This window comes from Athene noctua, chromosome 1 (genome assembly GCF_965140245.1).
Source record: "Athene noctua chromosome 1, bAthNoc1.hap1.1, whole genome shotgun sequence".
Classification (NCBI taxonomy): Eukaryota; Metazoa; Chordata; class Aves; order Strigiformes; family Strigidae; genus Athene; species Athene noctua.
Genome location: NC_134037.1, coordinates 217,307,470 through 217,320,800, shown reverse-complemented (window position 1 = coordinate 217,320,800; position 13,331 = coordinate 217,307,470). Strand labels below are relative to the sequence as shown.

Sequence of the window (13,331 nt, the reverse complement as noted above, 5' to 3'; positions counted from 1 at the left end):
TGGAGCTGTTATTCACTGAACTGTGCAATGTTAAAACTGGAGAGCCCTCACTGAAGTTTCATTTAAATCATGGAAAAGAAACTACACAAGGGGAAGTGAACATCAGTAGTTTGTTAATACACAAGATCATCGAGGCAGATAGTACTAGCAGATATAGGAACACAAATTCACACACACCAGATCCATAAGAGATGCAAATGTAATAGAGGGAGATTGTGCACTTTACCAGCCATAATACAACAGATGTGAATGTTGGTGGAGTCTTGAGGAAAATGGATGGCAAGTAAGTGACTAAGGCTTGTGTGCTGTCCACGGATCTTCTGATGATTGTGTCGGAGATAGAGCACCTCCTTTGCTGGTCTCAGGTACATACTTTTGTTTTATTAATGAGTCACTTAACTAGAAAGCATTCATGGCAGAGACCCTCATTTTGCACTTTGTTTACAGAATCTAAACTGGTTCCTCAAGCAGTTCCTGAGTTACCATTTGACAAAGAGAAGGCTACATGGTAATCTTTAGTAACTTCTAAATTCTAGAGTACATCAGAGTTGCAATATCTCATTAAGTACAAGCTTTAGAGTAAGCTTTTACCAACTTTTTTTTTTGTAGAAATATTGGTTTTATCCTTGTGCATGAACATTTGAAAAATGTTGGTCCCAGCCACAGTCTTTATTAGAGACATCAGGTTTTTGTTGACAAATTTAATGATTAATTTCTATAATGATGCAATAGGAAAAACTCTTGGAAACTATGCCCAATTTAAAATTTTATAAAAAATATGAAGCATATATCTGTTTGGATCATACCAGAATTCCAGTACTTGGAATTATTTCTGAATAATTCTTTATAAGAGAATAAACCTGAAAAAATAAGTGGAGAGAATGGATATACCTTAAAGGATAGCACTACACTTCTAGTAGCATTATTTCAGAATATTTACTTTTCTAAAAGAACTCTTCTAAGAGTTCTTATATTGACACATGGTATGTTACTGTCCTTTACTAATAGCTCTACTTTTGCTGTTAATGTGGGGGATGGGAAAGAATAGATTTCTTAGAAGCCATAGGGAATGAATGTATATGTGTATGTTGTGCTCTTAAATGTGTAATTAAGTACTTAAATCTGGATTATCCACAAAAAATGAAAGAGCAAATAAAATGTTATATGTAAAGTAGCTTTTGGGATGGAGACTTACATATCTATATATATCTATTTATGCACACACATTACATATATATATATATATATATATATAAAAATTTTTTTTACCTTCACAAAATCCTGATCACCATTGTTGTGGTGTTTGATTGTTGTGTGTGTGTGGTTTTTTTTTTTTCTGACATTCTTATTAACTTATTTTTTTAAAAAACTTGCGAAATTCAGTATCTTAAAGATCCCAAGTTAAACAACTAAAATGATCTATCACTTAAAGTGGTTTACATTCACATCACTTCACTTGCTGTGGATCCCTTTATTTTTACATGAGGAGTCTCACTTTGGCAGAAAAGTCATTCTGTTGTAATGTATCTTTTCGACAACATTCAGTGTAAGTCTCTTTGGATTCTTTTCCTAGAAATTTGCCTCCAGAGGTGGTGGGTTTCCATGGTACCTAATCCTTATTTAGTAGACACTCTTGGTATTTCTACACAGCTGTGGAATGGTAGCAATGGATTTATGTTCTGCTTTCCTGCTTCTAGTGCAGATATTATACCTTTGACCTTCTAACATACTGGCTACTGTTGAAAACTTTCTGCAGAGGTGTATCAAGAGAAAAAACCCAAACCACTGTCATGAAGGGCTATTGTTAGATCTGGGTATGTGATAGCTGATGCTTGCCAAGTGATGGCATGGTGGGGAAAAAAATGGTGTGGTTCTGTTCTGTGCAGTTGGGAATTTCGATCAAATTTGATCACTTAAGTATATAAAAGCAAAAAGTATCTGAAAGTTGCTGGACTTTTCGTGTTTTACTGGAGTGTACTGAAGTACCTTATAAACTTATTTGCTTAGTACTGTAGTAGAGTGTTAATATGAGGGCTCCCCTGTGTCTAGAGGATAATGTTTCTCTGGAGTGTTGTGGCTGTGTTTCAGGAGAGGGGGGCATTTGGTGCTGAACTGCAAATAGCGCCTGCCTACTAGCTGGTCTGCACGGGTTTGTGTTAGGTTGGTGTTACAATAGGAATTTGAAGAAAAAGGAGTGATCTTGTAAACTACCTTATTGGTAGAGGATAAAAACTAATACTGAGGAGAAAGCTAGTGTTAAAATATGATGTGGTGGTGTTTTGGTTTGTTTTGTTTTTTTCTCAGGAATACTTGTATTTTACAAAATTGTGAAATATTTCGTAGGCCTTTGTGGATATGTATTTTTCCTGATAAACAAGAAAATTAAAACATTTATTTTGCAGAAGGATTTATTTATCTCTTCCACTCTTGTAGTTCTTATCTAATTGTAATATGGATTATTTGTTTTAGTTTTGATAGTTCAGTGGTTACCAGTGGCCTAAATCAGGCCTGACTGATTTTTAGCACTTGAATGGTGTTTATGGGTTAATGGTATAGGTTTTATGTTTTGTTGTTTTTTTTTTTTTTTTTTTTTAATTAAAAAAGTAATAGTAGACAGAGTGAGCTGTTGAGACTATTATGTGTCTTTCAGAAACAACAGAGATGGGTAAACAGAGGTCAAGGCTGTCTCCAACATTTAAGTATTTTTAGAACAAGTTCAGAATTAAATTTTATTACAAGATTTACTTTTGGTTTTTTCTCTTGAAAATCCCAAGATTAATATTTTGATATTTGTAGACGAATAAACCTATTTTTAGACTGCTGAAGTTGGTAAACCAGAAAATGTGGTTACAAAACAATTGTTTAATATACAGCCTGTATTTGTCCAAGTGAAATTATTTTTATGTAGATAAATTCTACTTTCAAGTCTCAATCTCAAGCCTCATTTGTAGGGAACAGTTCAGTACAGATTTACAAACTGCTATGAGTAGGCAGGTGTAAAAGGCATTTTTAATTTTTCAGCAAATGAAAATATAAGGTGTAACACGGAGCTTGAGAAACTTCCTGAAAGCTTAATGAAGATGATAGCAGTTTTGTTTTTAATCTCCTCTTGGTTACAGTTCTCATATTTACTACAGTAGAATTTCCATGGAATAAATACCTGTGTAGCAGTATGGAAGATGTCATGAATCTAATGTAGAAATGTTGGAATATTTTTTGTGCACTGCACTAGCAATCTTGAGATGAGTTTTTCATGCCTTTCCCTCCAGCACTAGAAGCTGCAGTAAGTGGATATTTTTGGCTGACCTTTATTCATAGACGAAAAACTGACTGTAGAAGACCCGAGTGTTAACTTCAACAAAGTGAAGATGATGAACCTCTGTTGCTAAGAGTGTTGCTTTTTGTGGAGGGTGGAGGAAGTGTACCAACTGACTGGCTTTCTTATAGAGATGGAACTTGCATGGTCTCATTAGTTTTCTCCACACTTAAAGCAGAATATTAGGTCCAGCGTTATGGACTTTCTATGTATTGTATTTGTTTGAATGCAGTTTGAAAGAACCTATGAACTGGTTGGTGTGAGGTCAAAACTGGAGAAGCCAAGCTTCTCAAGAAATGTAAAATCATTGGAAAGGCTAGGAAGGAGGACATGTTGAAAGTGCTCCTAATTTACAACTGCTAGTGAGAATGGTATGAAGCTCCATGGTGCCCCAGGCAGAACCGTCACTACTAAAACACAAAAGCTTACCTAAAAGTTAAGCTTTGTCAAGATGAGCTGGTAATAAAGTTGAAAGAGGAAAAGAAAGCTGACTAGTTGTTTATGTTTTTTTTGGTTTTGTTTTGTTTCATTTTTTTTCTCCCTGCATGGCAGTATCCTGTGCATAATTTTATGCTGCACTAAAAAACACCATATAAATAGCATGAAAATAGTGTATGTTTATAAAGGAGGTTTTTTAAAATGCTCACAGTGTTCTGTTGGAGTTAATTCTATTGCAATAATTTTATAATGCACTGATTTCTGTAAATCATATTTTGGATGGGAAAATAGGAAAACAGCAGCCTTTGAAATGTGCATAAAATCAGGTAACAGAAATAGTGTGCTCTGTGTATTACACTGTGAGTATGACTAGAACTAGTGTGGGCTGTTTCAATGTACTTTTATCAGAAAATATTGTTCTAGTCTTGTGTGTGTATGCTACAGGTGATGTAAGACATTTTATTACATACTTCTCCCGTGATTTTTTTTTAAAATGAGAATATTTTAATAACTTGCCTGTATTGCCACTCTTGTACTATCAGTCAGTTCATCACAAATGAAGCAAACTGTTTATCCAGACAAGCAAACTTCTGTAGGTCAGACAAAATTCCTATTGGCAGGTAAATGAAAAGTATTAAGTAAAGAATGAGATGTTCCTCCCAGTTTTTTATTTTGAAAAGCCAAAAGAGCAAATACATGCGCATCAGTCCCCTCAGTGAAGGCTTCTGTGCTAAACACTTTGTTGTCGTTCATGTTCTTTGTAGGGGATCAGCTGATTTCAGGCATTGCATCAGATGACTTTGAAAATAATCATACAAGCTAACAGATTTAAGGAAATAAATTGCAGGAGCAGATGCAGCACTTACAAAGGTAGCTGCAATTTCCACAGTATTTAGGTGCTTAAAGGTCTGACATTGATTTTAACTTCTGAAATGAAATAGTGAATCGTTGTTTTAGAGAGCTTCTCTGGAAAAGAAACTGAAGATAGTATAGGGTAGAAATCATATGAAGGGAACAAATATTTTTTTTCCTGTACTATATGCTTTTTAGTAGCTGGCGTGAGATTTTGAGTCATTGGTGTCAGATGAGCTGTTGTTCCTTGATTGAACATTGAATTTTAAATTTCCTAACACAGATCTTGAGAATATGAGCATCATGACTTTTGAGCCTGTAATGTACTGTAGTTTGAGGGCTGTGAAAGCAGGAATTGAAATATCTGTATAAACAGTTTAAGCATAATATGTCTAATAACAAAGTATTCCCTTTTTTTTAATTGTAAACCTCCATATAGCCAACCAGATACCCTGTGTACAGACTAAGATGTGAAGGAAAAAAAAGTTTTTTGTGTCCTGCTTTTAAAATGTGAGGGTGAGGGGCAGGTAAAGGTGCTAATTTACAGTTGACTGTACCTTAATAGGTCTTGGCAATTGTTTTGACCATAATCTTGGCAAAAGCAGTTCACTGGGGGCTTGGGAAGGGGGACTGGGATGGGGGACTGGGATGGTGAACTGGGGGTTGTCCTTAATCCTTTAATTTAAGAAGTGGGCAAAATTATCTTACTATTGGGAAAAAAAAAAATCTTAGATACAATATCTATACTTTTAATATTAAATTCTGTTTCAGGTAATACTTAAGTACACAGCGTAAGTAAAGCCTTGAAACAGACATTTTCTGTTCCCTCCTGAGTGTTTTTAGCTTGGTTTCTATGGCAATCAAACCTATGCAGAGTGTCAGGCCTCTTCTTCCTCTGTCTCCAAAAATAATTTCTAAATTTACCAGCTAGTATGTGCCAAAATTAAACGGGAAGGGGGAGTCTCAAAGGTAGACAGATTCCTGCTGATTTCAAGCAAACTGGTGGCTCCACAGAGAAGAATCAGTGCCCTGTGAAAACAAGGCAGAGTTGCTACAAGTCAAAATGATATACCCACTGCTGTCTGCCCTACTGGCATAGGCAGTATATCCAGTTTGCTGGGGCAAGTTCTGCTGCAATAGTGGGGTTTTATTGTTTTGTTTTGGCTTTTACACCAGTAGAGTCCCCTGAGAGGAGCTGAAGTTACTGCCTTGAGGAGAGGCTGGGAGACAGAACACTTGAATAGGAACAAAAGCTCATTTCTGTTCATGAAACAACTTGTGTTTATTATTCTAGATGTAAAAACACTCAAGCTGCTTAATCCACATCTTGTGTTTTTTATGATGGAGTATTCTGTAAGGAGTCTTTTTTAGGATTTTTCTTTAAGTTGCTGCATTAGGATAATCTTGATGCCTTTCAGAATTTCAGAAAGGTCTGTATAGTAGAAGACAGGATAAACAGAAGTGCTTGGTCTCTGAGTATGAGCCCTACAAAATAAAGGCCTTTTGAATGCACTAAATGGCATAACAGGACTGTCTTGTATGGAGCCCTTAGGATGGAATTAATCTGTTTTCTAATTGCAGTTGCTATAACAATTGAATGACTTTTAACTTGGGCTTTGAAGGCAAGAAGTCTCATGTGCCTGTTCTCTCATCCTTATGTTACCACCATCATTTCTAACTGTTACTAAATTACAGATAATTTGGAGAAAAGTAACTTTTAAGAAAGCATGTAGAAGACACAGAACGCATTTCCTTGGTAATTGCAGAGTGGGTTTTGAGCAGTAACATGCTCTCTAACCAGTGAGCTGCTGTGGATCTCTTTGTGTCTTCAGGACAGTGACTGCACATACTCTGGCTTGGTAGGGGAGAAAAGTTGCAGTGACTGAAGTGGAGGGCGAAAGGAGAGGAGGAATGGAGGTAACAGACAGAAATTCATTAACTTGACATCACGTCTTCTTCTGCTCATAGACCGCATTGTTGTGGTGGGGTAGTCAGAACCACACACACATCCCAAATGAGGGTGGATGTACCAGCCATTAGTGTAAGAGCATGCCAGTAATGTTCTATTACTTGTCTCATTGGTAAACAAATGACAATTTTATTTTAAAATGGTTTTATTTTATCTGTATCCATTGCAATACTAGATTTTTCTTGTGAATGATTGTACTTAATTTAGAACTGTAACATGTGTAGCTCTCGGGCTGTTTTTCTGACCTGCTCAACCTTTTTAGAATGTTTTGTCTTCTCACTTGCTTTCTGTATCCCTAAATATATTAGGTTATTATGAAGTGGTGGTGTTTTCTTTGGGTTTAACTGCTCTAAATAGCTGTACATATTTCTCAGGTTACTACTTCCTCTGGATCACTGATTAGCCATTAAATGACCTGATTGATCAATACCCAAAACCCTCAATAGCCTCTATCAGTTCCATTGAAGGTGACTTCTTCATAGTAGATGCCTGTGTATGTACTGTGGCCTCTGTGTGTATATATATATATACACTCACATATGTGTGTGCCTGTATGTGTAGTTTGTATGTATAGGTAAACCCTTTAAGCTATAGTTCTTTGAGTACAGTATTGAGAGGGACTCTTGGAAAATGCTTCATCAAGGAACTTCATCACTTTTCCTAATTTGACACATTTTAAAGAGAAGAGTATGGTAGAAGCCATATGAAAACTGCACAAAGTTGTTCTGCTGCGCTAACTTCTGTGGAAGAATTTTCTGTTTTCCGTTGAACTGTCTTTCCAATTTACCTGCCTACTGTTGAAATGTCTTCCATGCTTGTAATTCCTGGTGTTATCCTTAGTTTTTCATTAACCTGCAGAACTTGAACATGAGACAGCAGTGTGCCCTTTCCACAAAGAAGGCTAGTGGTATCTCTGTCTGCACCAGGCAAGGCATTGCCATTAGGTTGAGGGAGGTGACCCTTCCCTTCTGCTCAGCACTGGTGAGGCCTCCGTGCTGTCCCCAGGTCTGGGCTCCTTAGTGTGGGAGAGACATGGATATACTGAAGAGACTCCAACGAAAGGCCACGAAGATGATGAAGGACCTGAAGCATCTCTTGTGAGGACAGGCTGGGAGACCTGGGACTGTTCAGCCTGGAGCATAGAAGGCTCAGGGGGAATCTCAGCAGTGTCTGTAAATACCTGGAGGGAGGGTGCAAAGAGGAGGGCACCAGGCTCTTTCCAGGGGGGCCCAGTGACAGGACCAGAGGCACTGGGCACAAACTGAAACACAGGAGCTTCCCTCTGAACATCAGGAAATACTTTTTTTGTGGGGGGATGGTGTGTGGTTTTCCCTCTGGTTTTCCCTCTGGTTTTCCCTCTGGTTTTCCCTCTGGTTTTCCCTCTGGTTTTCCCTCTGGTTTTCCCTCTTTAGCTAAAATAGTCAAAAATACCCTCTCTAAGAAAAGATCCTAGTTGGTGGATCCTAATTCCACACTTCTAGTTGACATTCTTGCTTATCCAGTTTCTATTTCTGTATATGCTTAACTGGACATGTCATTTTAAAACAGCATTTTAAAAAAACAAACAACCAAGCTAACTAGCAACTATAAGTTTTATAGGGTAAAGAATCTTTCCAGACTGTAAAGAAAAACAGAATGTTTTGAAAAGTCGTAGAATTTGCATGGAGAAGCTCTCTGACAAGATGCAAGAATATAAAAACCACAGTTACTGAGTAGAAATGTCTTATTTTTTAAATTCTTTTAGATTAATACAATAAAACAGTGTTGCTCATCTGTTATATTTTTAAATGTGTTAATAGATTTTATGAATATATTTAAGAAAAAAAAGTGATAATGTTAAAATGGAAAGTATTTTGTAGTCAGCATTTTCCCATGTAGTAAACACTAGAAACCCCAGATTTTATAAGAGTCTGTGAACATAACTAATGAGAAGAAATCCATTTCTGGGGGAAAAAGAAAAGGCAGTTAAGATTGTCTTTAACTGTTTGTTTAAACGGATTTAACTGGACTACTTGGTCACATGCTGTTTTGTAGATAATTTTTGTTTTGCTGAAGAGTAATATTCTCTCTTTTTGAAGATGGTTCTGCAAGTGCTAGGTTGTCATGGAAAGTATTCCTTGAATGTGTCTGAATTTTGTGTGTTTTTCTTCTAAGCTTCACAATGAGGATGACCCTCCAGAGCCTTCATCAGCTGAGCAGCCTTCCACGTCTACAGAGACTACGCAGGCTCCTCAGACAGCTGCTTTATCTGAAGCAGATACTTCCCCTCCACCTTACTGTAGCATAGCTGTAGAAGCAGCTGCAACCTCAGGTATTTTTCTTACATAGCAGCTTGTCAGGGAGGAGTGTGTGTGTGAATCAGCACTTGGTTCAAAGTGTGATGATGATGTGGTATGTTGATTTTTTTTCTACATGCACAATTGCAGTAAAAAGCTATGCTTTTGTCCACAGCCCTTTGTCTGGTTTGTTCAGAAGAAGCACGCTTCTAAATTATGCTGATTGTTCCAAATTATTAGACTAAATAAAAGCTCATTAATTAGTTTAATAGGTTTTATTTAAGTCCGCATGTAGTTTAGTTCCATGTCTAATCTGCATCTTTGAGTAGTGCTCCATTATTAGATGTCGCTAGCAATTTTCATTGCCTCTTGATTAACCCCCCCCTCCCCCCCCCCCCCCCCAAAAAAAAAAACCAAACCAAAACCACCACAAGAAACAAAGCACTGATTTGTCAAAACTCAAGCTTTTTAAGTGTATGACACTGTTTGGTGAAAATATTGCCATGAAAAGATTCATTTTGCTTTAAAGTCTATTGATAAAACTTCTTGTGGAAAATTAGTAACATGGATCTCTTTGTCTATTTCTTCACTACTCACTTTCTCATGAGGTTGTGACTTTTCCTTGGGGTATGGGAGACTTAACAGCAGGCAACTTCAAAGTCCTTGTTTAAGCAAAGTTTCTTGGATTTGAGTCTCCCATGTGCCAAATAAGTATTTTAGACGTAACCTCCAACCTAATTTTTTTTGATGTTGATTAAAGGAGCAATTTCCTGTCCCTGTTCTTTGACACAGTGTTTGCAAGTATAATACATAGCTATGCAGAATTATCCCTATATATAACATCTTTGTGTTGGTATGCTGACAAACTTTTTACCATGTGACCTGTGATGACAAATCTTTACCATGTAAGCAATCTTGTTACACACTGCTGCTGGCTGTAGGAGGAAGCTCAAGGTGTATTTTAAATACTTTTTATTCATTTTGTTAATAATTCTATATGATGATGTTTTACTATTCTGATGTATAAGAATGGAGTCAGGTCCATTTTGATAGAAGGAATATTTTATAAGAATGTGATGAAATTGAAACTGATTTTCACGGAACAACTGGAGTTAGCAACAAGGCCATGCTAATGAAAATAAAACGTGATTATTACTGGACTTAAGTAACTAATCGGAGTTGATAAATAATTTTTTTAAAAGATATTTCTGTGCATGTCTTTTGTATGACATGATAAAAAGTTTTTGGCTGAAATGCCCTGGTATGTAAGTCAGAAGATTATTTTTTGTTCATAAATTTGTTGGCTCCTTGCAGCATCTAGGTTAAGGTTTCTGCCTTGAGTAGCAACTAAAGCACCATCAAGCTGTTCACTATTTTATTTTGTAAAAATAAAGTTTTTTTAAAAAACTGGTAAGAACTTAAAATACAAATATCATCAATTTCAGCCTCTGTTGGAAAAAAAAATATGCTTTAAAGCTCGATAGTTACGTGCATGTAAAAATTAATGTTCCTGACAAATTTCTGGCTTAAAAATGCATAACCTCTTTATTTTGAACAGAAACACACAATGAATTTTATCCTGTACCACCTCCATACAGTGTAGCTACCTCTCTTCCTACTTACGATGAAGCAGAGAAGGCCAAAGCTGCAGCAATGGCAGCTGCTGCAGCAGAAGTTGCCCAACGAGTAAGTGATACGGTTCTGCTTTATTTCAATTTTGTGAAACTTGTTAGGCTAATCTAATTATTTATAATGATTGGGCCCATATTATGGCCTGTTTATTAAAATAATGGTGAGCTGGTATTTTAAATGTTTTCAATGCTTAGGTTTTGTATATAGTGTAAGTTAGTTGTAAAGTACTATGGCAAGTATATCGTAGTACCTCTTTTCTGACACATAGCTGCTGTCTAAACAGCTTTAAAACCCAGATTTTGCCCTGATTTAATACTTTATCCAGTATTTTGTCATCTTTTAATTAGGTATCTTCTACTAATGTTACTTTGTGGACTTACTACTGATACTTAGTGTTTCAGGTGGTAAAAAAATATAGTGAACAAAGTAGACCTTTAGAGAGGAAGAAGAATTCTAACAGTCTGTAAAGGGTAAAACCCCAAATAATGTACATCTTTCTTAAAAGGAAAGGTCCCTGTTTTTTGTTCTATGAAAATTTTAATACCAAAGTTCAAAGAAATGTTCCAAGTACTTAAAACAGACAAAATACCCACAGCAAGAATTTTTTATAAGAATTAACATTGTAAAGAATAGTCTTCAAAATTGAAAATTGATATCTATACTTAATGTTAAAAGTTAGTTTTGTAAGCAAAGTTCTTCCTTTTTTTTTTTCTCCAAAGTTTTGGAATGTGGAAATTCTGCTGTTTGGTAATATTGGACATATTATACTATACCCAGATTAGACTTCCAGTGCTTTTACTAAAAATTTCCACTTTGAGATCAAATGTGATTGCATTTGAGATGCATTTACAATTTTACTGACTGCAGTGTGCTTGTGACTGGAAAAAAAATGCTCACCCGGTGGGAGTCTGTTCCTTCCTTGGCTGCTGTGCAGTAATCACAGTGTACAACACTCACTTTAAGGTATGCACAGCTAAAGTTAAAGTGAATTTGTGTATCAGCACCAGTGAAGATGTTACACAAATCTGTTTTACTAAAGGCAGTAGTGAACCAGGGACATTTGAATAGTTATTTGCCAAGTTTCTGCTATGAAGTGATGATCTGCAGTTGTAACCTTTAAACTGCTTTAATGGGAGCATGGATTCTATGTAGTCTGTCTTTACTGTTGTCATATAAGTAAAACTTTTGCTGAAATCCTGGTCTAATGAAACCTTCAGTCTGAAAATATAAAACTTTACACTTACTTGGAACATTAGAAACCCAAGCCTTAACTTTTAGGGACATTATACATCCTGTGATACTTCAGGCAGGACATGTGCAACTGTCTTGCAAGATTCTTCTTGCTTTTAACTTTGTATGTCTAGAAACCTATGAGGTGAAAGATTCAGACATATAAACAATCTTCTTTGACCTGAATTTCACAGGGGAAAACTCAGGCTGGGGTTTAGGCAATTTCAAGAATAAAACTAAGCAAAAAAAAAACCCAAACAAAGGCAAAAAACAGTGGGGTTTACCTTGTCATTTGAAGCTTTTTTTATTTGGAGAACTCTCTCACATGTTCAGGTCACTGTGTCAGAAACATCTTTTGCCCTTCCTCAGAAAATCTGCCTGCTTTTGGTCAAATTACAAGTTTTTGAAAAATTAGTTTCCACAGTTGATACGTAGAGCTTCAAATTTAGTAAGTGTGTGGAGATTGTCTTGCATGAATAGATTTAGACTGCTTATAGCTCTGAAGGGGATGGGACTGCAGATGCAGAATGTCCTCAGAGAACATTTTCAAATGTTCTGTATCAGAATAGGACTATGGGACTAAAAGTAGATACAGTTTATGACTGCTCTTGACTGCTTTTTGTGAAAACACTGAAACTGAGAAATAGGAATTTCTGGTGTGCCTTGAAGTAGTTTTATTATTCTTGGCCTTTGGTTAGAAGGGGAAAGCCATTTGATTGAATTTCAGGGGCCTCGATGGTAGGCAGAGGGAAGAAGGACAACAACCCTGGGCCTCTGAAGTTTACGTGTTGTGGGAAGAGATGTCTGGTTTCAGTTGGGCAAGGAGATAACTGGCTCAAGGTGAACACAGGCAGGGCTCAGAGAGGATGGGTCTAAGTCAAAATAAGAAAGGGCAGGGGTGAATGGAGAGCAGCAGTATAGAGGGAATACAGATTTAGATGAGAAACAGGAGAGAGAAGGATAAACGGATTAGTGGAGAATGGAACCCAAATGAGGACATAATGTGGTACTGGGAAAGGAGCTGAATCTGGTGTGTGAGAAGAGAAGTAGGGAGGGAGAAGGAATCTGAATTAAGAGGTGGGAGAGTAGGATATGGTGACAAAGTGAGAAATAAAGTTTTACATAGTTTGCTTTTCCAAAACAAACAGTAGAACTTGACATTCAAGAACAAGGTGCTGACACCACAGAATTTCAGTTATGAAAAATCAGTAGGAACACACACTCATTCCCCCAGAGCAGAAATTGGTTAAAATGTTGTAGACTTAACAGCAGTACTAAGTTAGTATCAGAAGTCTACTCGGTGTACTTAGAAGCCACAGTCTTGCTGACTGCTAAAGATCTCAAGTTTGATAGAATTTCTGCTCAGTTTGCTTCTGTGTTTTTGGTGAGTTTTTTGGGGGTTTTGTTTTTTTTTAAATCACATGCATGCACACACAGAGGCTGTATTAAAGAAACAGTACTAAGGTTGCAAAGTTGAGATCTGGGAAAAAAGTTAGAAATGCTGAAGTTGAGTTCCAGTTTTGTAAATGTTACTAAAATTATGTGCCAGCACAGTTTTAATTAATGCCATTTTAATTACTTTACCATGTGATACTGTCACAAAATCTCTGTCTTGTTT

General features: G+C 36.5%; 1 protein-coding gene across 1 annotated transcript in view; it reads left to right on the top strand.

The window, feature by feature from the left end:
• The window catches only part of NDFIP2 (Nedd4 family interacting protein 2), a 46,943-nt gene that overhangs the window by 9,871 nt on the left and 23,741 nt on the right, over positions 1 to 13,331 (top strand). Inside the window, exons 2-3 of the mRNA XM_074911660.1 lie at positions 8,730 to 8,886; positions 10,410 to 10,537. Of these exons, the coding sequence (XP_074767761.1) occupies positions 8,730 to 8,886; positions 10,410 to 10,537 (285 nt within the window). The remainder of the gene's footprint in view (positions 1 to 8,729; positions 8,887 to 10,409; positions 10,538 to 13,331) is intronic.